The sequence below is a fragment of the Cetorhinus maximus genome, unplaced genomic scaffold (assembly GCF_964194155.1).
Source record: "Cetorhinus maximus unplaced genomic scaffold, sCetMax3.hap1.1 HAP1_SCAFFOLD_858, whole genome shotgun sequence".
Lineage (NCBI taxonomy): Eukaryota > Metazoa > Chordata > Chondrichthyes > Lamniformes > Cetorhinidae > Cetorhinus > Cetorhinus maximus.
The window spans coordinates 14,395-38,802 of NW_027596800.1; the positions used below are offsets into that span (position 1 = coordinate 14,395).

At 47.4% G+C, this 24,408-nt stretch overlaps 1 protein-coding gene across 1 annotated transcript in view; it reads left to right on the forward strand.

Moving 5' to 3' along the window:
* Nucleotides 1-6,654: 6,654 nt before the first annotated feature.
* btbd9 (BTB (POZ) domain containing 9) overlaps nt 6,655-24,408 on the forward strand; it is a gene marked incomplete at its 3' end in the record, with an annotated part of 67,151 nt that continues 49,397 nt past the window's right edge. Inside the window, 2 exon segments of the mRNA XM_078536037.1 lie at nt 6,655-6,854; nt 18,371-18,734. Of these exon segments, the coding sequence (XP_078392163.1) occupies nt 6,670-6,854; nt 18,371-18,734 (549 nt within the window).

Here is a 24,408-nt window from a genome sequence, read left to right on the forward strand (position 1 = left end):
CGGGTTGTGTATTGACTCTGTGGATTATTTACCCCGGGCTGTGTATTGACCCTGTGGATTATTTACCCCGGGCGGTGTATTGACTCTGTGGATTATTTACCCCGGGCTGTGTATTGACCCTGTGGATTATTTACCCCGGGCGGTGTATTGACCCTGTGGATTATTTACCCCGGGTTGTGTATTGACTCTGTGGATTATTTACCCCGGGTTGTGTATTGACTCTGTGGATTATTTACCCCGGGCTGTGTATTGACCCTGTGGATTATTTACCCCGGGCTGTGTATTGACTCTGTGGATTATTTACCCCGGGTTGTGTATTGACTCTGTGGATTATTTACCCCGGGTTGTGTATTGACTCTGTGGATTATTTACCCCGGGTTGTGTATTGACTCTGTGGATTATTTACCCCGGGCTGTGTATTGACTCTGTGGATTATTTACCCCGGGCTGTGTATTGACTCTGTGGATTATTTACCCCGGGTTGTGTATTGACCCTGTGGATTATTTACCCCGGGTTGTGTATTGACCCTGTGGATTATTTACCCCGGGTTGTGTATTGACCCTGTGGATTATTTACCCCGGGCTGTGTATTGACTCTGTGGATTATTTACCCCGGGTTGTGTATTGACTCTGTGGATTATTTACCCCGGGTTGTGTATTGACCCTGTGGATTATTTACCCCGGGCTGTGTATTGACTCTGTGGATTATTTACCCCGGGTTGTGTATTGACCCTGTGGATTATTTACCCCGGGTTGTGTATTGACCCTGTGGATTATTTACCCCGGGCGGTGTATTGACTCTGTGGATTATTTACCCCGGGCGGTGTATTGACTCTGTGGATTATTTACCCCGGGTTGTGTATTGACCCTGTGGATTATTTACCCCGGGTTGTGTATTGACCCTGTGGATTATTTACCCCGGGCGGTGTATTGACTCTGTGGATTATTTACCCCGGGTTGTGTATTGACTCTGTGGATTATTTACCCCGGGTTGTGTATTGACCCTGTGGATTATTTACCCCGGGCGGTGTATTGACTCTGTGGATTATTTACCCCGGGCTGTGTATTGACCCTGTGGATTATTTACCCCGGGCGGTGTATTGACTCTGTGGATTATTTACCCCGGGCGGTGTATTGACTCTGTGGATTATTTACCCCGGGTTGTGTATTGACCCTGTGGATTATTTACCCCGGGCGGTGTATTGACTCTGTGGATTATTTACCCCGGGCGGTGTATTGACTCTGTGGATTATTTACCCCGGGTTGTGTATTGACCCTGTGGATTATTTACCCCGGGCGGTGTATTGACTCTGTGGATTATTTACCCCGGGTTGTGTATTGACCCTGTGGATTATTTACCCCGGGCGGTGTATTGACTCTGTGGATTATTTACCCCGGGCTGTGTATTGACCCTGTGGATTATTTACCCCGGGTTGTGTATTGACTCTGTGGATTATTTACCCCGGGTTGTGTATTGACTCTGTGGATTATTTACCCCGGGCGGTGTATTGACCCTGTGGATTATTTACCCCGGGTTGTGTATTGACCCTGTGGATTATTTACCCCGGGCGGTGTATTGACTCTGTGGATTATTTACCCCGGGTTGTGTATTGACTCTGTGGATTATTTACCCCGGGTTTTGTATTGACTCTGTGGATTATTTACCCCGGGCGGTGTATTGACCCTGTGGATTATTTACCCCGGGCTGTGTATTGACTCTGTGGATTATTTACCCCGGGCTGTGTATTGACCCTGTGGATTATTTACCCCGGGTTGTGTATTGACCCTGTGGATTATTTACCCCGGGCGGTGTATTGACTCTGTGGATTATTTACCCCGGGTTGTGTATTGACCCTGTGGATTATTTACCCCGGGTTGTGTATTGACTCTGTGGATTATTTACCCCGGGTTGTGTATTGACCCTGTGGATTATTTACCCCGGGTGGTGAATTATTACTAGTCAGGCTAAATATCACAGCTGTGCATAAGCAGGACAGCCCGGAGGTCTCGTCTACAGAGGCCATGCGGCCGATGCCATCCAAGACCTAAGGACGGTCGTTCTCGGACCCGATATAATTTTAGGTCTCGACGTGGCCCAGGTGCACGGTGGTCTTCCTGCTGAACGTTCCCCTGCTCGGACGGAATTCCACATTGACCCCAAGCCCCGAAACCTCCCTTGGGCGCCGGAGCCTCAGGGACATGCCCTCCGTGCCACTTGGCACGGCGTGGAGGAGTTTCCTGTATGGACTGCTGCTGCACACCTTCCATTTTCTCGCCCTCGTTCGCCGCCCAGACACGCCCTGGCTGCCTTGCTGCCGTCCGGCGGCGGAGGCCCCCGATGGGAGGCCCTCTACGGAGGTGTCCTCCCACTTTCTATCGGGGACCTGGGTTGCAGGGTGTTGCACGCAGCAGTCCCCTACAATTGTAGAATATATAGGTTCATGGACTCACAGGACACCTGCCCTTTTTGCGGTCTTGTGGAGTCCGTGGACCACGCTTACAAAAGGGCTGCACTCCCTTTTCAGTTGTTTAAAAAACCTTTTATTAATGTTTTGTTTGCACTTCAGTCCCACGCTCCTGATCTACGGACACTCGGTGCGGAAGGGGGTCAGGAAGGAGGAGGACCTCCTCGTGAACCTGCTCCTGGGCCTGGCCAAGTTGGCCATTAACAGGTCCAGGCAGCGGGCAATCGAGGGGGTCGTCCCGCCCGATTGTTTGTCCCTCTTCCGCGGCTATGTTCGCGGCCGGGTGTCCCTGGAGAGGGAGCATGCGTTGTCTGCCGGCACTCTCGAGGCCTTCTGTGCTCGGTGGGCACCGCGGGGACTGGGGTGTTTTATTGACCCCTTTAATCACGTTTTGGTTTAATGTTTGTAAGTTTCATTTAAACTTTGTCCTTGGTTTTACAGCTGACCTGACTTAGGGGCTGTGTTTATTTTATCCCTCATTTTGTTCATTTCGTTTAATTGGTTGACTCCTAAAAGAGTTACAGAGGCCATATGGGTGGAGCTGAGGAATGGGAAAGGTGCGACCACACTAATAGGGTTGCATTATAGACCGCCCAATAGTCAGAGAGAATTGGAGGTGCAAATCTGTAGAGAGATAGCAGACCCTTGTAAGAATCAGAAAGCTGTGATAGTAGGAGATTTTAACTTTCCACATATTGACTGGGACTCCCATACTGTAAAAGGGCTGGTTGGCTTGGAGTTTGTCAAATGCGTTCAGGAAAGTTTTCTAAATCAATATATAGAGGTACCAACGAGAGAGGATGCAATACTTGATCTCCTATTAGGGAACCAGACAGGTCAGGTGACAGAAGTATGTGGAGGCGAACATTTTGGTCCAGTGACCACAATGTCATTAGTTTTAAGTTAATTATGGATAAGGATAGGTCTGGTCCTCGAGTTGAGATTCTAAATTGGAGAAAGGCCAATTTTGTGGAAATGAGAAAGGATCTAGGAAGAGTGGATTGGGATAAGTTGTTTTCTGGCAAGGATGTGTTCAGTAAGTGGAAGGCATTCAAAGGCGAAATTTTGAGAGTGCAGAGTTTGCATGTTCCTGTCAGGATTAAAGGCAAAGTTAACAGGTATAGGGAACCTTGGTTTTCAAGGAATATTGGCGATCTGGTTAAGAAGAAGAGAGAGGTGTATAGCAGGTATAGGCAACACGGAGCAAATGAGGTACTTGTAGAGTATAGAAAATGTAAGAAAATACTAAAAAAGGAAAAGAGGAAGGCAAAAAGAAGACATGAGGTTGCTTTGGCAGATAATGTGAAGGTAAACCCGAAGGGTTTCTACAAGTATGTTAAGAGTAAAAGGATAGTAAGGGACACAATTGTTCCCCTTGAAGATCAGAGTGGTCGTCTATGTGTGGAGCCTCACGAGATGGGGGAGATCTTAAACAGTTTAATTGCATCAGTATTTACTCATGAAACTGGCATAGTGTATAAGGAAGGAAGGAAAACAAGCAGTAGTGTCATGGAACATATAGAGATTAAAGAGGAGGAGGTGCTTGCTGCCTTACAGCGAATAAAGGTAGATAAATCCCCCCGGCCTGACATGATATTCCCTTGGACCTTGAGGGAGACTAGTGTAGAAATTGCAGGGGCCCTGGCAGAAATATTTAAAATGTCCTTAGCCACGGGTGAGGTACCGGAGGATTGGAGGGTAGCTCATGTTGTTCCGTTGTTTAAAAAAGGCTCCAAAAGTAAACCAGGTAATTACAGGCCAGTGAGCCTGACGTCAGTAGTAGGTAAATTATTGGAAGGTGTTCTGAGAGATCGGATATACAATTATTTGGACAGCCAAGGGCTGATTAAGGATAGTCAGCATGGCTTTGTGCGTGGTAGGTCGTGTTTAACGAACCTTGTAGAGTTTTTCGAGGAGGTTACCAAGAAAGTAGATGAAGGAAAGGCTGTGGATATTGTCTACATGGACTTTAGTAAGGCTTTTGACAAGGTCCCACATGGGAGGTTAGTTCAGAAGGTTCAGACACTTGGTATCCATGGAGAGGTTGTAAACTGGATTCGAAATTGGCTGTGTGGGAGAAGACAGAGAGTGTGTGGATGATTGCTTCTCAGACTGGAGGTCTGTGACTAGTGGTGTGCCTCAGGGAGCTGTGCTGGGACCATTGTTGTTTGTTGTCTATATCAATGATCTGGATGATAATGTGGTAAATTGGATCAGCAAGTTTGCTGATGATACTAAGATTGGAGGCGTTGTGGACAGCGAGGAAGGCTTTCAAAGCTTGCAGAGAGATCTGGACCAACTGGAAAAATGGGCCAGAAAATGGCAGATGGAATTTAATGCGGAAAAGTGTGAGGTGTTACATTTTGGAAGGTCAAACCAAGGTAGGACATACACAGTAAATGGTAGGGCACTGAGGAGTGCGGAGGAACAAAGGGATCTGGGAGTTCAGATACATAATTCCCTGAAAGTGGCATCACAGGTAGACATGGTTGTAAAGAAAGCTTTTGGCATATTGGCCTTCATAAATCAAAGTATTGAGTGTAGGAGTTGGGATGTTATGGTGAGGTTGTATAAGACATTGGTGAGGCCAACTCTGGAGTATTGTGTGCAGTTCTGGTCACCTAACTACAGGAAGGATATCAGTAAGATTGAGAGAGTGCGGAGAAGATTTACTAGGATGTTGCCGGGTCTTAAGTAGTTGAGTTACAGGGAAAGATTAAACAGATTAGGACTTTATTCCTTGGAGCGTAGAAGAATGAAGGGAGATTTGATATAAGTTTACAAAATTGTGAGGGGTATAGACAGAGTAAATGCGAGTAGGCTCTTTCCACTTAGATTAGGAGAGATAAACACGAGAGGACATGGCTTTAGGGTGAAAGGGGAAAGGTTTAGGGGGAACATTAGGGGGAAGTTCTTCACTCTGAGAGTGTGGAACGAGCTACCATCTGACGTGGTAAATGCGGGCTCACTCTTAAGTTTTAAGAATAAATTGGATAGATACATGGATGGGAGAGGTCTGGAGGGTTATGGACTAGGTGCAGGTCAATGGGACTAGTGGAATAATATATCGGCACAGACTAGAATGGCCGAATGGCCTGTTTTCTGTGCTGTAGTGTTCTATGGTTCTATGGTGTATTGACTCTGTGAATTATTTACCCCGGGTTGTGTATTGACCCTGTGGATTATTTACCCCGGGCGGTGTATTGACCCTGTGAATTATTTACCCCGGGTTGTGTATTGACTCTGTGGATTATTTACCCCGGGTTGTGTATTGACTCTGTGGATTATTTACCCCGGGCTGTGTATTGACCCTGTGGATTATTTACCCCGGGCGGTGTATTGACTCTGTGGATTATTTACCCCGGGCGGTGTATTGACTCTGTGGATTATTTATCCCGGGCTGTGTATTGACTCTGTGGATTATTTACCCCGGGCTGCGTATTGACCCTGTGGATTATTTACCCCGGGCGGTGTATTGACTCTGTGGATTATTTACCCCGGGCTGTGTATTGACCCTGTGGATTATTTACCCCGGGCGGTGTATTGACTCTGTGGATTATTTACCCCGGGTTGTGTATTGACTCTGTGGATTATTTACCCCGGGTTGTGTATTGACTCTGTGGATTATTTACCCCGGGCGGTGTATTGACCCTGTGGATTATTTACCCCGGGCTGTGTATTGACCCTGTGGATTATTTACCCCGGGTTGTGTATTGACCCTGTGGATTATTTACCCCGGGCGGTGTATTGACCCTGTGGATTATTTACCCCGGGCGGTGTATTGACTCTGTGGATTATTTACCCTGGGCGGTGTATTGACTCTGTGGATTATTTACCCCGGGTTGTGTATTGACTCTGTGGATTATTTACCCCGGGCTGTGTATTGACTCTGTGGATTATTTACCCCGGGCGGTGTATTGACTCTGTGGATTATTTACCCCGGTTTGTGTATTGACTCTGTGGATTATTTACCCCGGGCGGTGTATTGACTCTGTGGATTATTTACCTCAGGCTGTGTATTGACTCTGTGGATTATTTACCTCGGGCTGTGTATTGACTCTGTGGATTATTTACCCCGGGCGGCGTATTGACTCTGTGGATTATTTACCTCGGGTTGTGTATTGACTCTGTGGATTATTTACCCCGGGCGGTGTATTGACTCTGTGAATTATTTTTTGATTTCAGATTGAGTCGTTGCAGTCATCATGAGCAACAGTCACCAGTTACGTCCGTACACTTCGATTGGTGAGATTAATCATGTTCACATCCTGTCAGAACATGTGGGTGCACTGATTCATCACGAGGAGTACAGCGATGTCACCTTTCTGGTGGAGAAGAAGCGATTTCCTGCCCATCGTGTTATTCTGGCAGCTCGTTGTCAGTATTTTAGGTTAGTCTTATACTGCAGATTACTGGTTATTGATGGGCCACCCACAGTCATACTTAATTTGAGCAGGATTGGATCACTCAGAACCGCCATCCTGCTCCACCACTCGATCCTGATCAGGGTTGATCTTCCTCTTCCTCTTCAACTCCACTTACATGCTCGCTCCCCATATTCCTGCATTCCCTGAGACACCATAAATTGGCCTGGGCCATGTGCAGCAGCAGAATTGTACTCGAACGCAGTCTGTAACCTCATGGCCCAGCATATCCCCCACTTTACCATTACCACCCTAGGGATCAACCCTAGTTCAATGAAGAGTGCACGAGGGCATGCCAGGAGCAGCACCAGGCATACCTAAAAATGAGGTGTCAACCTGGTGAAGCTATAACACAGGACTACTTGGGTGCCAAACAGCAGAAGCAGCAAGTGGTAGACAGAGCCAAGCAATCCCACCACCAATGGATCAGATCTAAGCTCTGCAGTCCTGCCACATCCAGTCGTGAATGGTGGTAGACAATTAAACAACTCACTGGAGGAGGAGGCTCCACAAATATCCCCATCCTCAATGATGGAGGAGCCCAGCACATCAATGCAAAAGATAAGGCTGAAGCATTTGCTACAATCTTCAGCCAGAAGTGCCGAGTGGATGATCCATCTCTCGGCCTCCTCTGGAGGTCTCCAGCATCTCAGATGCCAGTCTCCTGCCAATTTGATTCACTCCACGTGATATCAGGAAACGGCTGAAGGTGGATACTGCAAAGGCTATGGGCCCTGACAATATTCTGGCAATAGTACTGAAGACTTGTGTTCCAGAACTTGCCGTGCCCCTAGCCAAGCTGTTCCAGTACAGCTACAACACTGGCATCTACCCAGCTATGTGGAAAATTGCCCAGGTATGTCCTGTACATAAAAAGCCGGACAAATTCAACCCGGCCAATTACCGCCCCATCAGTCTACTCTCCATCATCAGTAGAGTAATGGAAGGGGTCATCGACTGTGCTATCAAGTGGCACTTGCTTAGCAATAACCTGTTCACTGATGCCCAGTTTGGGTTCCGCCAGGGCCACTCAGCTCCTGACCTCATTACAGCCTTGGTTCAAACATGGACAAAAGAGCTGCATTCCCGAGGTGAGGTGAGAGTGACTGCCCTTGACAACAAGGCCACATTTGACCGAGTGTGGCATCATAGACACATAGAAACTAGGAGCAGTAGTAGGCTGTTGAGCCCTTCGAGACTGCTCCCTCATTCAGTATGATTATGGCTGATCCTCTATCTCAACTCCATATTCCCACTTTCTCTCCGTACCCCTTGATGCCCCTAATATCCAAAAAAAATTTCAGTTTCTTTCTTGAATATACTCAGTGACCTGTCCTCCACAGCCTCTGTGCTAGAGAATTCCACAGGTTGACCACCCTCTGAGTGAAGTAGTATCTCCTCATTTCAGTCCTAAATGGCCTGCCCCGTATCGTGAGACTATGGCCCCTGGTTCTAGACGCCCCAACCAGGGGAAATATCCTCCCTGCATCCAGTCTGTCTAGCCCAGTTAGAATTTTATACGTTTCAATCTGATCCCCTCTCACTCTTCTAAACTCTAGTGAAAACAGGCCCAGCTGAACCAATCTCTCCTCAAAAGACATTCCTGCCATCCCCGGTATCAGCCTAGTGAACCTTCGCTGCGCTCTCTCTATGGCAAGTATATCCTTTCTTAGGTAGGGAGACCAAAACTGCACGCAATACTCCAGGTGTGGTCTCACCAAGGCCCTGGGTAACTGTAGTAAGACATCCCTACTTCTGAACTCAAATCCTCTTGCAATGAAGGCCAGCCATTTGCCTTCCTAATTGCTTGCTGCACCTGCCTGTTTACTTTCATTGACTGGTGCATAAGGACACCCAGATCACTTTGTACATCCGTATTTCCCAATATATCAGCAATAAATAATACTCTGCCATTCTGTTTTTCACACTGAAGTATATAACTTCACACTTATCCACGTTATACTTTACCGTGTGTCTGTCCCCACATACAACTTGTCTAAATCGCCCTGAAGCCTCCTTGCATCCTCCTCACAACCCCACCCTGTTTTTGTGTCATCAGCAAACTTGGAAATATTACATTTTGTTCCCTCATCCAAGTCATTTATATATATTGTGAATAGCTGGGGCCCAAGCACTGATCCCTATGGTTCACCACTAGTTCACACCTGCCGCCCGGAAAAAGACCCATTTATTCCCACTCTCTGTTTCTAGTCTGCTAACCAATTCTCAATTCATGCCAGTATATTACCCCCAATCCCATGTGCTTTAATTTTACCCACTAGCCTCTTATGTGGGACCTTATCAAAAACCTTCTTGAAATCCAAATACACCACATCCACTGGTTCTCCCTTATCTATTCTACTAGTTACATCCTCAAAAAACTCTAGTAGATTAGTTAAGCATGATTTCTCTTTCTTAAACCCATGCTGACTTTGTCTAATCCCGTTAATGATTTCCAAGCGTTACCACGTCTTTTATAATAGACTCTAGCATTTTCCCCACTACTGATGTTAGACTAACCGGTCTGTAATTCTCTGTTTTTTCTCTCCCTCCTTTTTTAAATAATGGGGTTACATTTGCCACCCTCCAATCTGTAGGAACTGACCCAGAGTCTATAGAATTTTGGAAGATGACCACCAATGATTCCAATATTTCCAGGGCCACTTCCTTTAGTGCTCTGGGGTGTAGATTATCAGGCCCTGGGGATTTTTCAGCTTTTAACCCCATGAATTCCTCTAGCATCATTTTTTACTAATACTGATTTTCTTCAATTCCTCCCTCTCATTAGACCCTTGGTTCCCTAACATTTCTGGTATGTTATTTGTGTCCTCTTTTGTGAAGACAGAACCAAAATATGTGTTCAATTCTTCTGCCATTTCTTTCTTTCCCATTATAATCTCCCCCGTTTCTGACTGTAAGGGACCTAGCTTTGTCTTTGCTAATCTTTTTCTCTTCACATATTTATAGAAGCTTTTACAGTCAGTTTTTATTTCCTTGAAAGTTTACTCTCATACTCCATTTTCCCTTTCTTGATCAATCTTTTAGTCCACATTTGCTGAATTCTAAACTGCTCCCAATCCTCAGGCTTGTTGCTTTTTCTGGCAATTTTATATGTCCCTTTAGATCTAATACTATCCCTAATTTCTTCTGTAATCCATGGTTGAGCCGCTTTTGCTATTTTACTTTTGCGCCAGACAGGAATGAATAATTGTTGCAATTCAGGCATATGTTCCTTAAATATTAGCCATTGCTTATCCACTGTCAAGCCTTTCAGTAAAGTTCCCCAAACCATCATTCCCAACTTGCGCCTCATACCCTTGTAGTTCCCTTTATTTAAGTTGAGGACACTAGTTTCGGATTCAATTTCTTCACGCTCCCTCCTAATGAACAATTCTATCATTTTATGGTCGCTCTTCCCCAAGGGACTCTGCACAACAAGATTGTTAGTTAATCCTTTCTCATTACACAATACCCAGCCTAGGACAGCCTGCTCTTTAGTTGGTTCCTCAGCGTATTGGTCTAAAAAACTATCACGTACACACTCCTCCACAGTATTATTGGTAGTTTGGTTTGTCCAATCTATATGTAGATTAAAGTCACCCATGATTACAGTTGTACCCTTATCACATGCGTCTCTAATTTCTTGCTTAATGCCTTCCCTTACATCTCCATTACTGTTTGGGGGCCTATAGACACTCCCCACCAATGTTTTCTGCCTCTTGGTGTTTCTTATCTCCATCCAAACAAATTCCACATCATGATTTTCTGAGCCAATATCCTTCCTCACTATTGCATTGATTTCCTCCTTTACTAACAGTGCCTCCCCACCCCCTTTCCCTATTTGTCTGTCCTTCCTAAATATTGAATACCCCTGGATGTACAGTTCCCATCCTTGGTCACCCTGCAGCCATGTCTCTGTAACTGCATCTATATCATAACTGTTTATATCTATTTGCGCTGTTAATTCATCTACCTTATTGCGAATGCTCCGCACATTAAGATACAAAGCCTGTAGACTTGTCTTTTTAACCTTGTTAGTCATCTTAGCTTTATTCTGCACTATGACCCCAATTATTTTTCACCCTTGTTTTTTCTGCCTTCCACTTTTGATTTTTACTTTTTTGTCTTTTGTTTCTACTCTTGTTTCCCCCTCCTCTGTCTCCCTGCTCAGTTTCCCATCCCCCTGCTATTCTAGTTTAAACCATCCCCAACAGCACTAGAAAACACTGGCCCCGAAGACATTGGTCCTGTCCAGATGCAACCTGTCCTGTTTGTACTGTTCCCACCTTCCCTAGAACCGGTCCCAATGTCCCAGGAATCTGAATCGCTTCCCCCTGCACCATTTCTTCAGCCACATATTCATCTGATATACCCTGTTGTTTCTACTCACACTAACACGTGGCACTGGTAGTTATCCTGAGATTACTACCTTTGAGGCCCTACTTTTTAATTTATGTCCTAACTCCCTATATTCAGCGAGTAGGACCTCATCTCTTTTTTTAACCTATGCCATTGGTACCAATATGTACTGCGACCACTGGCTGTAGAAACACCTGTCTGTTCCCCTTAATATTGAATCCCCTGTCACTATAGCCCTGCCACTCTTCTTCCTCCCCTCTTGTGTAGCAGAGCCACCTGTGGTGCCATGGACTTGGCTCCTGCTGCTTTCCTCTGAGAAGTCGTGTTCCCCAACAGTATCCAAAACGGTGTATCTGTTAGAGAGGGAGACAGCCACAGGGGACTCCTATACTACCTGCCTTCCTCTGCTCTGCCTGGTGGTCACCCATACCCTTTTTTGCCTGTTCAGTCTTTACCAGCGGTGTGACCACCTCACTGAATGTGCTGTCCACGATAATCTCAACATCATGGATGCTCCACAGTGAATCCACCCACAGCTCCAGCTCCGAAATGCAGTTAGCCAGTAGCTGCAGCCGGACACACTTCCTGCACACATGGTCACCAGGGACACTAGAAGTGTCCAAGCCTTCCCACGTAGTGCAGGAGGAGCATATCACAGATGCGAGCTCTACTGCATTGACTTCCCTTTAGATTAAGCTCGTTAGTTACTCGCTTTAAAGAATACTAACTATGCTAGAGGTCTTATTCCATTCCAAACACTCCCACTACAGTCCAAAGTCCTCACCTTATTTTGTTTAAGCTAATGGACTGCAGCAGTTTAATTAGTAGAAAAAGTAGAAGTGGAAGTCCTCACCTGACCCTACTCACCAATCAACTGCCTCCCCTGCATCACGTCTCATTTTGAATCGCGACATCACTTTGAACTCCAGCACCTGAAGGTCCTGAGTGTACGCCTCCCCTCTCCGGTCTCAGCCTCTGTTTCTCGCTCTCTTTTACCCCGCTCTTGCTGGCCTCCCCTCTCCGGTCTCAGTCTCTGTTTCTCGCTCTCTTTTATCCCGCTCTCGCTGGCCTCCCCTCTCCGGTCTCGGTCTCTGTTTCTCGCTCTCTTTTATCCCGCTCTCGCTGGCCTCCCCTCTCCGGTCTCAGCCTCTGTTTCTCGCTCTCTTTTATCCCGCTCTCGCTGGCCTCCCCTCTCCGGTCTCAGCCTCTGTTTCGTGCTCTCTTTTATCCCGCTCTCGCTGGCCTCCCCTCTCCGGTCTCAGTCTCTGTTTCTCACTCTCTTTTATCCCGCTCTCGCTGGCCTCCCCTCTCCGGTCTCAGTCTCTGTTTCTCGTTCTCTTTTATCCCGCTCTTGCTGGCCTCTCCTCTCTGGTCTCAGTCTCTGTTTCTCGTTCTCTTTTATCCCGCTCTCGCTGGCCTCCCCTCTCCGGTCTCAGTCTCTGTTTCTCGCTCTCTTTTATCCTGCTCTCGCTGGCCTCCCCTCTCCGGTCTCGGTCTCTGTTTCTCGCTCTCTTTTATCCCGCTCTCGCTGGCCTCTCCTCTCCGGTCTCGGCCTCTGTTTCTCGCTCTCTTTTATCCCGCTCTCGCTGGCCTCCCCTCTCTGGTCTCAGCCTCTGTTTCTCGCTCTCTTTTATCCCGCTCTCGCTGGCCTCCCCACTCCGGTCTCAGCCTCTGTTTCTCGTTCTCTTTTATCCAGCTCTCGCTGGCCTCCCCACTCCGGTCTCAGCCTCTGTTTCTCGTTCTCTTTTATCCCGCTAACGCTGGCCTCCCCTCTCCGGTCTCAGCCTCTGTTTCTCGCTCTCTTTTATCCCGCTTTCGCTGGCCTCTCCTCTCCGGTCTCGGTCTCTGTTTCTCGCTCTCTTTTATCCCGCTCTCGCTGGCCTCTCCTCTCTGCTCTCGGTCTCTGTTTCTCGCTCTCTTTTATCCCGCTCTCGCTGGCCTCCCCACTCCGGTCTCAGCCTCTGTTTCTCGTTCTCTTTTATCCCGCTCTCGCTGGTCTCTCCTCTCCGGTCTCAGTCTCTGTTTCTCGCTCTCTTTTATCCCGCTCTCGCTGGCCTCCCCTCTCCGGTCTCGGTCTCTGTTTCTCGCTCTCTTTTATCCCCCTCTCGCTGGCCTCCCCTCTCCGGTCTCAGCCTCTGTTTCTCGCTCTCTTTTATCCCGCTCTCGCTGGCCTCCCCTCTCCGGTCTCAGCCTCTGTTTCTCGCTCTCTTTTATCCCGCTCTCGCTGGCCTCCCCACTCCGGTCTCAGCCTCTGTTTCTCGTTCTCTTTTATCCCGCTCTCGCTGGCCTCTCCTCTCTGCTCTCGGTCTCTGTTTCTCGCTCTCTTTTATCCCGCTCTCGCTGGCCTCTCCTCTCCGGTCTCAGTCTCTGGTTCTCGCTCTCTTTTATCCCGCTCTCGCTGGCCTCCCCACTCCGGTCTCAGCCTCTGTTTCTCGTTCTCTTTTATCCCGCTCTCGCTGGCCTCTCCTCTCCGGTCTCGGTCTCTGTTTCTCGCTCTCTTTTACCCCGCTCTCGCTGGCCTCTCCTCTCTGGTCTCGGTCTCTGTTTCTTGCTCTCTTTTATCTCGCTCTCGCTGGCCTCAACTCTCTGGTCTCAGTCTCTGTTTCTTGCTCTCTTTTATACTGCTCTTGCTGGCCTCTCCTTTCTCATCTCGGCCTCTGTTTCTCGCTCCCTTTTATCCTGCTCTCGCTGGCCTCCCCTCTCCGGTCTCAGCCTCTGTTTCTCGTTCTCTTTTATCCCGCTCTCGCTGGCCTCCCCTCTCCGGCCTCAGTCTCTGTTTCTTGCTCTCTTTTATCCCGCTAACGCTGGCCTCCCCTCTCCGGTCTTAGCCTCTGTTTCTCGCTCTCTTTTATCCCGCTCTCGCTGGCCTCCCCTCTCCGGTCTCGGTCTCTGTTTCTCGCTGTCTTGTATCCCGCTCTCGCTGGCCTCTCCTCTCTGGTCTAGGTCTCTGTTTCTTGCTCTCTTTTATCTCGCTCTCGCTGGCCTCAACTCTCTGGTCTCAGTCTCTGTTTCTTGCTCTCTTTTATACCGCTCTTGCTGGCCTCTCCTCTCTCGTCTCGGCCTCTGTTTCTCGCTCTCTTTTATCCGGCTCTCGCTGGCCTCCCCTCTCCGGTCTCAGCCTCTGTTTCTCGTTCTCTTTTATCCCGCTCTCGCTGGCCTCCCCTCTCCGGTCTCGGTCTTTGTTTCTCGCTCTCTTTTATCCCGCTCTCGCTGGCCTCAACTCTCTGGTCTCAGTCTCTGTTTCTTGCTCTCTTTTATACCGCTCTCGCTGGCCTCAACTCTCTGGTCTCAGTCTCTGTTTCTTGCTCTCTTTTATACCGCTCTCGCTGGCCTCAACTCTGTGGTCTCGGCCTCTGTTTCTCGCTCTCTTTTATACCGCTCTCGCTGGCCTCAACTCTCCGGTCTCGGTCTCTGTTTCTTGCTCTCTTTTATACTGCTCTCGCTGGCCTCCCCTCTCCGGTCTCGGTCTCTGTTTCTTGCTCTCTTTTATACTGCTCATGCTGGCCTCCCCTCTCCGGTCTCGGTCTCTGTTTCTCGCTCTCTTTTATCGCTCTCTCGCTGGCCTCTCCTCTCTGGTCTCGGTCTCTGTTTCTCGCTCTCTTTTATCCCTCTCTCGCTGGCCTCCCCTCTCCGGTCTCGGTCTCTGTTTCTTGCTCTCTTTTATACCGCTCTCGCTGGCCTCCCCTCTCCGGTCTCGGTCTCTGTTTCTCGTTCCCCTTTACCCCGCTCTCGCTGGCATCCCCTCTCCGGTCTCGGTCTCTGTTTCTCGCTCTCTTTTATCCCTCTCTCGCTGGCCTCTCCTCTCCGGTCTCGGCCTCTGTTTCTCGCTCTCTTTTATCCCGCTCTCGCTGGCCTCTCCTCTCTGGTCTCGGTCTCTGTTTCGTGCTCTCTTTTATACCGCTCTCGCTGGCCTCTCCTCTCTGGTCTCGGTCTCTGTTTCTTGCTCTCTTTTATCCCGCTCTCGCTGGCCTCTCCTCTCTGGTCGCGGTCTCTGTTTCGTGCTCTCTTTTATACCGCTCTCGCTGGCCTCCCCTCTCCGGTCTCGGTCTCTGTTTCTCGCTCTCTTTTATACCGCTCTCGCTGGCCTCTCCTCTCCGGTCTTAGCCTCTGTTTCTCGCTCTCTTTTATCCTGCTCTCGCTGGCCTCTCCTCTCCGGTCTCGGCCTCTGTTTCTCGCTCTCTTTTATCCCGCTCTCGCTGGCCTCTGCTCTCCGGTCTCGGCCTCTGTTTCTCGCTTTCTTTTATCCCGCTCTCGCTGGCCTCTCCTCTCCGGTCTCGGCCTCTGTTTCTCGCTCTCTTTTACCCTGCTCTCGCTGGCCTCTCCTCTCTGGTCTCGGTCTCTGTTTCTCGTTCTCTTTTATCCCGCTCTCGCTGGCCTCTCCTCTTTGGTCTCGGTCTCTGTTTCGTGCTCTCTTTTATACCGCTCTCGCTGGCCTCTCCTCTCTCGTCTCGGCCTCTGTTTCTCGCTCCCTTTTATCCTGCTCTCGCTGGCCTCCCCTCTCCGGTCTCAGCCTCTGTTTCTCGTTCTCTGTTATCCCGCTCTCGCTGGCCTCCCCTCTCCGGTCTCAGTCTCTGTTTCTTGCTCTCTTTTATCCCGCTAACGCTGGCCTCCCCTCTCCGGTCTTAGCCTCTGTTTCTCGCTCTCTTTTATCCCGCTCTCGCTGGCCTCCCCTCTCCGGTCTCGGTCTCTGTTTCTCGCTGTCTTGTATCCCGCTCTCGCTGGCCTCTCCTCTCTGGTCTAGGTCTCTGTTTCTTGCTCTCTTTTATCTCGCTCTCGCTGGCCTCAACTCTCTGGTCTCAGTCTCTGTTTCTTGCTCTCTTTTATACCGCTCTTGCTGGCCTCTCCTCTCCGGTCTCGGTCTCTGTTTCTCGTTCCCCTTCATCCCGCTCTCGCTTGCCTCCCCTCTCCGGTCTCTGTCTCTGTTTCTCGCTCCCTTTTATCCCGCTCTCGCTGGTCTCTCCTCTCCGGTCTCGGTCTCTGTTTCTAGCTCTCTTTTATCCCGCTCTCGCTGGCCTCCCCTCTCCGGTCTCGGTCTCTTTTTCTCGTTCCCCTTTATCCCTCTCTCGCTGGCCTCCCCTCTCCGGTCTCGGTCTCTGTTTCTCGCTCTCTTTTATCCTTCTCTCGCTGGCCTTCCCTCTCCGGTCTCGGCCTCTGTTTCTCGCTCTCTTTTATCCCGCTCTCGCTGGCCTCCCCTCTCCCGTCTCAGCCTCTGTTTCTCGCTCTCTTTTATAGCACTCTTGCTGGCCTCTCCTCTTCAGTCAGCCCTGAGTCTCCCTGGAACTCTCGCTCTGTCCTCGCTCCACTTTCTGCCCCGAGTCTCCCCAGGAATCTTGCTCTGACCTTGCTCCTGTTTCAGCCCCAAGTTTCCCGGGAACTCTCGCTCTGTCCTCGCACCACTTTCAGTCCCTTGTCCACCTCCCACTCTTTTAAAATCTCCGCCCTGACTGTCAGCTCCCTCTCTTTTTAAATCTTACCAAGGCCGCCGCTCCTCTCGCGCCATGTCCTGGTCCCAATGGCCTCTGGAGCCCTTGCAAAACTGGAGTCAATGGAACTCAGGGGGGAAACTCTCCACTCAAACCTAGCACAAAGGAAGATGGTTGTGGTTGTTGGAGGTCAGTCATCTCAGCTCCAGGACATCACTGCAGGAGTTCCTCAGGGTAGTGTCCTCGGCCCGACCATCTTCAGCTGCTTCATCAATGACCTTCCTTCCATCATAAGGTCAGAAGTGGGGATGTTCGCTGATGATTGCACAATGTTCAGCACCATTTGCGATTCCTCAGATACTGACGCAGTCCATGTCCAAATGCAGCAAGACCTGGACAATATCCAGGCTTGGGCTAACAAGTGGCAAGTAACATTTGCACCACACAAGTGCCAGGCAATGACCATCTCCAACAGGAGAGAATCCAACCATCGCCCCCTGATATTCAATTGCATTACCATCACTGAATCCCCCACTGTCAACATCCTGGGGGTTACCATTGACCAGAAACTGAACTGGATTAGCCATATAAATACTGTGGCTACAAGAGCAGCTCAGAGGCTAGGAATCCTGTGGCGAGTAACTCACCTCCTGACTCCCCAAAGCCTGTCCTCCATCTACAAGGCACAGGTCAGGAGTGTGATGGAATACTCCCCACTTGCCTGGATGAGTACAGCTCCCACAGCACTCAAGAAGCTCGACACTATCCAGTACAAAGCAGCCCCGTTTGATTGGCACCCCATCCACAAACATTCACTCCCTCCACCACCGACACACAGTAGCAGCAGTGTGTACCATCTACAAGATGCACTGCAGGAACTCACCAAGGCTCCTTCGACAGCACCTTCCAAACCCATGACCACTACCATCTAGAAGGACAAGGGCAGCAGATAGATGGGAACATCACCACCTGGAAGTTCCCCTCCAAGCCACTCACCATCCTGACTTGGAAATATATCACCGTTCCTTCACTGTCGCTGGGTCAAAATCCTGGAACTCCCTCCCTAACAGCACTGTGGGTGTACCTACACCACATCGACTGCAGCGGTTCAAGAAGGCAGCTCACCACCACCTCCTCAAGGGCAACTTGGGATGGGTAATAAATGCTGGCCCAGCCAGAGAAGCCCACATCCTGTGACTGAATAACAATAAAAAAATTTAAATTATTGATTCATTTCGGCAGCACCAAGTTTTGAAATTCTCATCCTTGTTTTCAAATCCTTCCTTGGCCTCGCCTGTCCCTACCTCTGTGATCTCCTCCAGCCCCACAACGCTCTGAGATCTCCGCGCTCTTCTAATTCTGGCCTCTTAATCCTCCCTGATTTTAATCATTCCAATATTGGCGTCCGTGCCTTCAGCTGCCTTGGCCCTACTCTCTGGAATTCACTCCCTAAACCTCTCAACCTCTCTACCTCACTTTCCTCCTCTAAGATTCTCCTCAAAGCCTACTCCTTCGCCTGACTTTTTGATCACCTGTCCTCATATATTTCCTTATGTGGCTTGATGTCATGCTTTGTTTTTTAATGCTGCTTTACTATGTTAAAGGTATAAAAATATAAACTGTTGTTTTGGGTACACAATGGAGGGTTTAATGACGCAAGTGTCTTCTGAGCTAACTTTACTCCCTTTCTCCCTTCCTAGGGCATTATTATATGGTGGAATGCGTGAGTCACATTCCCAAGCTGAAATCCCATTGGAGGATACCCCAGCGGAGGCATTTACAATGCTGTTGAAATATATCTACACAGGCCAGGTCACACTCAGTAATGAGAAAGAGGAAATATTGTTGGACTTTCTCAGTCTTGCCCATAAATATGGATTCCCGGAGCTGGAAGATGCCACATCTGAGTATCTATGTACCATCCTAAGTATTACTAATGTCTGTATGGTTTATGATGTGGCCAGTCTTTATTCACTACACAAACTTTCCAACACCTGCTGTCTATACATGGACAGGAATGCAAAGGCTGTTCTTAGCAGTGAAGGCTTCCTGGGACTCTCTAAGGTGAGATAATAGGCAGTAAAATTGTATTTTAATTCTGATTTGACCCTAAATCCATGTTAATGTAACCTACCCAGGTGTCCTTCTGTTGTTTTGCAGTATTAATGTAGGAATTTCAAACTCTGTGAAAAAAGCTGAGGAGAATGTGTTTCAAAACTTCCTCATTCATTTTGTCACCAAGTCAATGTCACTGTTACAATTCTTATCAAAGTCACAAATTATCCCATGTGACTGTGACAAAGGTAAAATTTCTCTCCTTTCTCGATCTGCCTGTAGCCTTTGACACAGTTGACCATGCCACCCTTCTGCCACATTATCACCCTTCAACACCTCTCCATTATCATCCATTTGGGTAGGGCTGCTCTCACGTGATTCTGTTCTTGGCTGTCCAGTCAAGGTCAGAGAATCACTCACAATGGCTTCTCTTCCTGCTCCCGCCCACACCATTACTTCTGGATTCACAGAAGCTCAGAAAGGTTACAGCGCAGGAGGTCACCATTTGGCCTGATTAGTCTCTGCCAGCTCTCTGAAGGAGCAATTAACCTAGTACCACACCCCAGCCTTTGCTCCACAGCCCTGCACATCCTTTCTTTTCAGCTAATTCCTCGTGAACACTTTGATCACAGAATTGTTACTGTGTAGAAGGAGGCCATTCAGCCCATTGTGTCTGTACTGGCTCTGAGCATTTTAACTTTGTGCCAATCTCCTGCCTTTTCCCCGTAGCCCTGCACGTTATTTCTATTTAAATAATTATCTAATGCCCTCTAAATGCCTCAATCATATCTTCCTCCACTGCACTTCTGAGCAGTGCATTCCAAACCCTAACTCCTCGCTGTGTGAGTTTTTATTCTCACCTCACATTTGCTTCTTTTGCAAAACACTTTAAAACTGTGCCCTCTGGTTCACGATCTGTTTTCGAGCGGGAACAGTTTCTCCCATCTACTCTGTCCAGACCCCTCATGATTTTGAAAACTTCTATCAAATCTCCTCTCAGCCTTCTCCTCTCTAAGGAAAACAGTCCCAACTTCTCCAATCTTTCTTCATAGCTGAAGTTTCTCATCCCCGGAACCATTCTTGTGAATCTCTTCCGCACTCTCTCCAATGCGTTCACATCCTTCCTATAGTGTGGCACCCAGAACTGTACATGATACTCCAGCTGAGGTCTAACCAGTTTCTTATATAAATTCAGCATAACCTCCCTGCTCTTGTACTCGATGCCCCTATTAATGAAGCCTAGAATACTGTATGCTTTGGAAACAGCTCTCTCTACCTGCCCTGCCACCTTTAAATACTTTTATGTATATGACTTATGCACACCCTTTAGAAAAGTGTCCTTTATTTTATACTGTCTCTCCATGTTCTTTGTACCAAAATCTATCACCTCACACTTCTCTTCATTGAACTTCATCTGCCACCTATCTGCCCACTCTACCAACTTGTCTATGTCCTTTTGAAGTTCTACACTGTCCTACACAAACTGTTCTACACAGTTTACAATTCTCCCAAGTTTTGTGTCGTCTGTAAATTTTGAAATTGCCCCTTGCACACCAAGAGCTAAATGATTCATGTTTATATACATCAGGAAGAACAAGGGTCCCAATACTGATCCCTGGGGAACTCCACTACAAACCGTCTCCCAGCCCGAAAAGTACCCATTAACCATTACTCTCTGTTTCCTATCCCTCAGCCAGTTTTGTATCCATGTTGCTACTGTCCCTTTTATTCCATGACCTGTAATTTTCCCCTCAAGTCTGTTGTGTGGCTCTGTATCGAACATGTTTTGGAAGTCCATGTACACCACATCAACGGCCTTGCTCTCATCAATCATCTCTGTTACCTCTTCAAAAACTCCAAGTTAGTTAGACATGATTTTTCTTTAACAAATACACGCTGACTCTTCCGAATCAATCCACATTTTTCCATGTGACTATTAATTCTATCCCAAATAATTGTTTCTAGAAGTTTCCCCACAACCGAAGTTAAACTGACTGGTCTGTAATCTGCAGGGCAGATCTTTACAACCTTTTTTGAACAAGGGCGTAATGTTTGCAATTTGATTGAACCTGCCTGCACCACCCTCTCAGGCAGCACATTCCAGATCCTAATCACTCACTACGTAAAACCATTTTTCCTCATGTCTCTATTGCTTCTTTTGTTACTTACCTTAAATCTGTGCCCTCTTGATCTCAAACCTTTCACCAATGGTAACAGTTTTTCCCTATCTACTCTGTTCAGACCTGATCTAATCTCCTCTTAGCTGCCTTTTCTCCAAGGAAAGCAGTGCCAACATCTCCAATCTATCCACGGAACTAAAGTTCCTCATCCCTGGAACCATTTTTGTGCATCTTTTCTGCACGCTGTCTAATGCCTTCACATCCTTTTCCAAGTGTGGTGCCCAGAACTGGATGCACTACTCCAGCTGAGGCTGAACTAGTGTTCTATACAAGTTTAACATAGCCTCCTTGCTCCTCTTGAGTTCTATGCCCCCATTAATAAAGCCCAGGATACTGTATGCTTTACTAACCACTCTCTGAACCTGTACCATGATCTATGCACATATACCCCCAGGTTCCTCTGCCCCTGCACCCCCTTAAGAATTGTACCCCTTATTTTATATTGTCTCCTCATGTCCTTCCTACCAAAATGAATCACTTCATGCTTTCCTGCTCACAATTGTTCACAATGCTTCTGAGTTTTGTTACGTATGCAAACTTTGAAATTGTCCCCTGCACACCAAGGTCTAGATCATTAATATATATCAGGAAAAGCAAGGGTCCCAGTACCAGCCCCGGGCAACCGCACTACAAACCTTCCTCCAGCCTGAAAACTATCCATTGACCATTACTCTCGGTTTCCTGTCACTCGGCCAATTTTGTATCCACGTTGCTACTGTCCCTTATATTCCATGAGCTTTAACCTTTCTTACAAGACTGTTGTATGGCACTGTGTCAGATGCCTTTTGGAAGTCCATGTACACCACATCAACAGCATTTGCCTCATCAACCCTCTCTGTTACTACTTCAAAAAATTCGAAGTGCCCTTAACAAATTCATGCTGGCTTTCCTTAATTAACCAGCATTTGACTATTGTCCAACAGGTTTGAGGCTCTCTCAGCTTGTTTGGGTGAGAGTGGGGTCTGCAGGATGACCATGGCACCGTGGGACAGGAAGCCATTCAAGTGGGGGCAGCAAACAGGAATGTAGTGGTAGTAGCGGACAGTATAGTGAGGGGGATTAACACTGTTCTCTGTAGCAAAGAGTGAGAGTCCAGATGGCTTTGTTGCCTGCCCAGCACCAGGATTCAGGACATCTGCTCAGGGCTGGAGAGGAACTTGCAGTGGGAGGGGGAGGATCCAGTGGTCGTGGTCCATGTGGGTACCAACGACATAGGCAGCATGAAGGAGGTGGCTCTGCATAGTCAGTATGAGGAGCTAAACACCAAATTAAGATGCAGAATCTCAAAGGTAATAATTTCTGGGTTATTACCTGAGCCATTTTCAAATTGGCAGAGGACAAATAAGATTAGAGAAATGAATGTGTGGCTCAAAGACTGGTGTGGGAGAAGTGGGGTTCTGGTTAGAGAGATGAATGTGTGGCTCAAAGACTGGTGTGGGAGAAGTGGGTTCTGGTTTGTGGGGCATCAGTTTTGGGGAAAGTGGGATCTGTACAGTCTACACCTGAACCATGCTGGGGCTGGTGTCCTCGTGAGCTGCCTAACTAGGGAAGAGGGTAAACTGAATAGTGGAGAAAGGGATCAAATTTGGGAAGATGTGTTAAACCAAAGAGTAGAGACAAGGTAAGAGAGACAGGTATTAATATGAGAAATGATAAACAGACTGTGACAGGAAGGGACAGAGAGTATAAATCGAAGAGTAACTCAGCAGATAAGGCTAGATGTTACACAATAATAAAATGACAAAACTAAAGGCTCTGTATCTAAACGCACATAGCATTTGAAACAAACCGATGAACTGGTAGCGCAGATAGAAATAAGTATGATCTGATAGCCATTACAGAGACATGGCTATGTGGTTACATAGATTAGGACCTGAATTCCAATGAGAAAGAAAAATCTCATGGGGAGAATCTACTATCCATGGTTAAATAAAAAGTTAAAGACAGAATCAAACTTAAAGAAAAAGCATATAATTACACAAAGATGGGTGGCAGGTCAGAAGATGGAAAGAATATAAAGAACAGCAAAGAATAACAAAAGGATGAATAAGGAGGGAAAAATTAAAGTATAAGAGGAAGCTAGCTAGTAATATAAAGATGGATAGTAAGAGTTTCTACAGATATTTAAATAAGAAAAGTGTTAACAAAGTGAGCATTGGTTCTATAGAGACTGCGTCTGGGGAATTGATAATGGAAAGTAGGGAGATGATGGATGAATTAAACAGTATTTTGCTTCAGTCTTCACAGAAGACACAAGTAACATCCCAGAAATAGGTGTAAATCAGGAAATGGAAGGGAGGGAGGAACTTGGCAAAATTGCAATCACCAGGGAAGTGGTATTGAGCAAATTGTTGGGGCTGCGGACTGACAAATCCCCAGGTCCGGATGGACTTCACCCTAAGGTCTTGAAAGAAGTGGCTAGTGAAACAGTTGATGCACTGGTTTTAATTTTCCAAAATTCCCTAGATTCGGGGAAGGTTCCATTAGATTGGAAAATAGCAAATGTAATTCCTTTATTCAAAAAGGGAGGGAGACAGAAAGCAGGAAACTATAGGCCAGTTAGCCTAACATCTGTCATAGGGAAAATGTTAGAAGCTATTATTACAGATGTTATAGCAGGGCACTTAGAAAAATTCAAGGCAATCAGGCAGTCAACATGGTTTTGTGAAAGGGAAATCATGTTTAACCAATTTATTGGAGTTCTTTGAAAGAGTCACACGTGCTGTGGATAAAGGGGAACTGGTGGATGTACTGTACTTAGATTTCCAGAAGGCATTTGATAAGGTGCCACATCAAAGGTTATTGCAGGAAATAAAAGCTCATGGTGTAGGGGGTAACATATTGAGATGGATAAAAGATTGGCTAGCTAACAGGAAAGAGAGAGTTGGCAAAAATGGGTCTTTTTCTGGTTGGCAGGATGTGACGAGTGGTGTGCCACTGGGATCATTGCTGGGGCATCAACTTTCTACAATTTATAGAAATGACTTGGATGAGGGGACTGAAGGAATGGTGGCTAAATTTACTGATGACACAAAGATACGTAGGAAAGTAAATTGTGAAGAGGACATAGGCTAAAAGTGAAATCGATAGGTTAAGTGAGTGGGCAAAGATCTGGCAAATGGAGTATAATGTGAGAAAATATGAAATTCTTCATTTTGGCAGGAAGAATAAAAAAGGAACTTATTATTTAAATGGTGAGAGATTGCAGAGCTTTGAGATTCAGAGGGATCTGGGTGTCCTAGTGCATGAATCGCAAAAGGTTAGTATGCAGGTACAGCAGGTAATTAGGCAAGTTAATAGAATGTTATCATTTATTGTGAGGGGAATTGCATACAAAAGTAGGGAGACTCGCAGACACTTCCTCCTACCTCCCCCTGGACCATGGCCCCATTACTGAACATCAAGCCATTGTTTCCAGGACTGTTACTGACCTCATCTTCTCTGGAGATCTTCCTTCCACAGCTTCCAACCTGATAGTCTTCCAACCTCGGACGGCCCGCTTC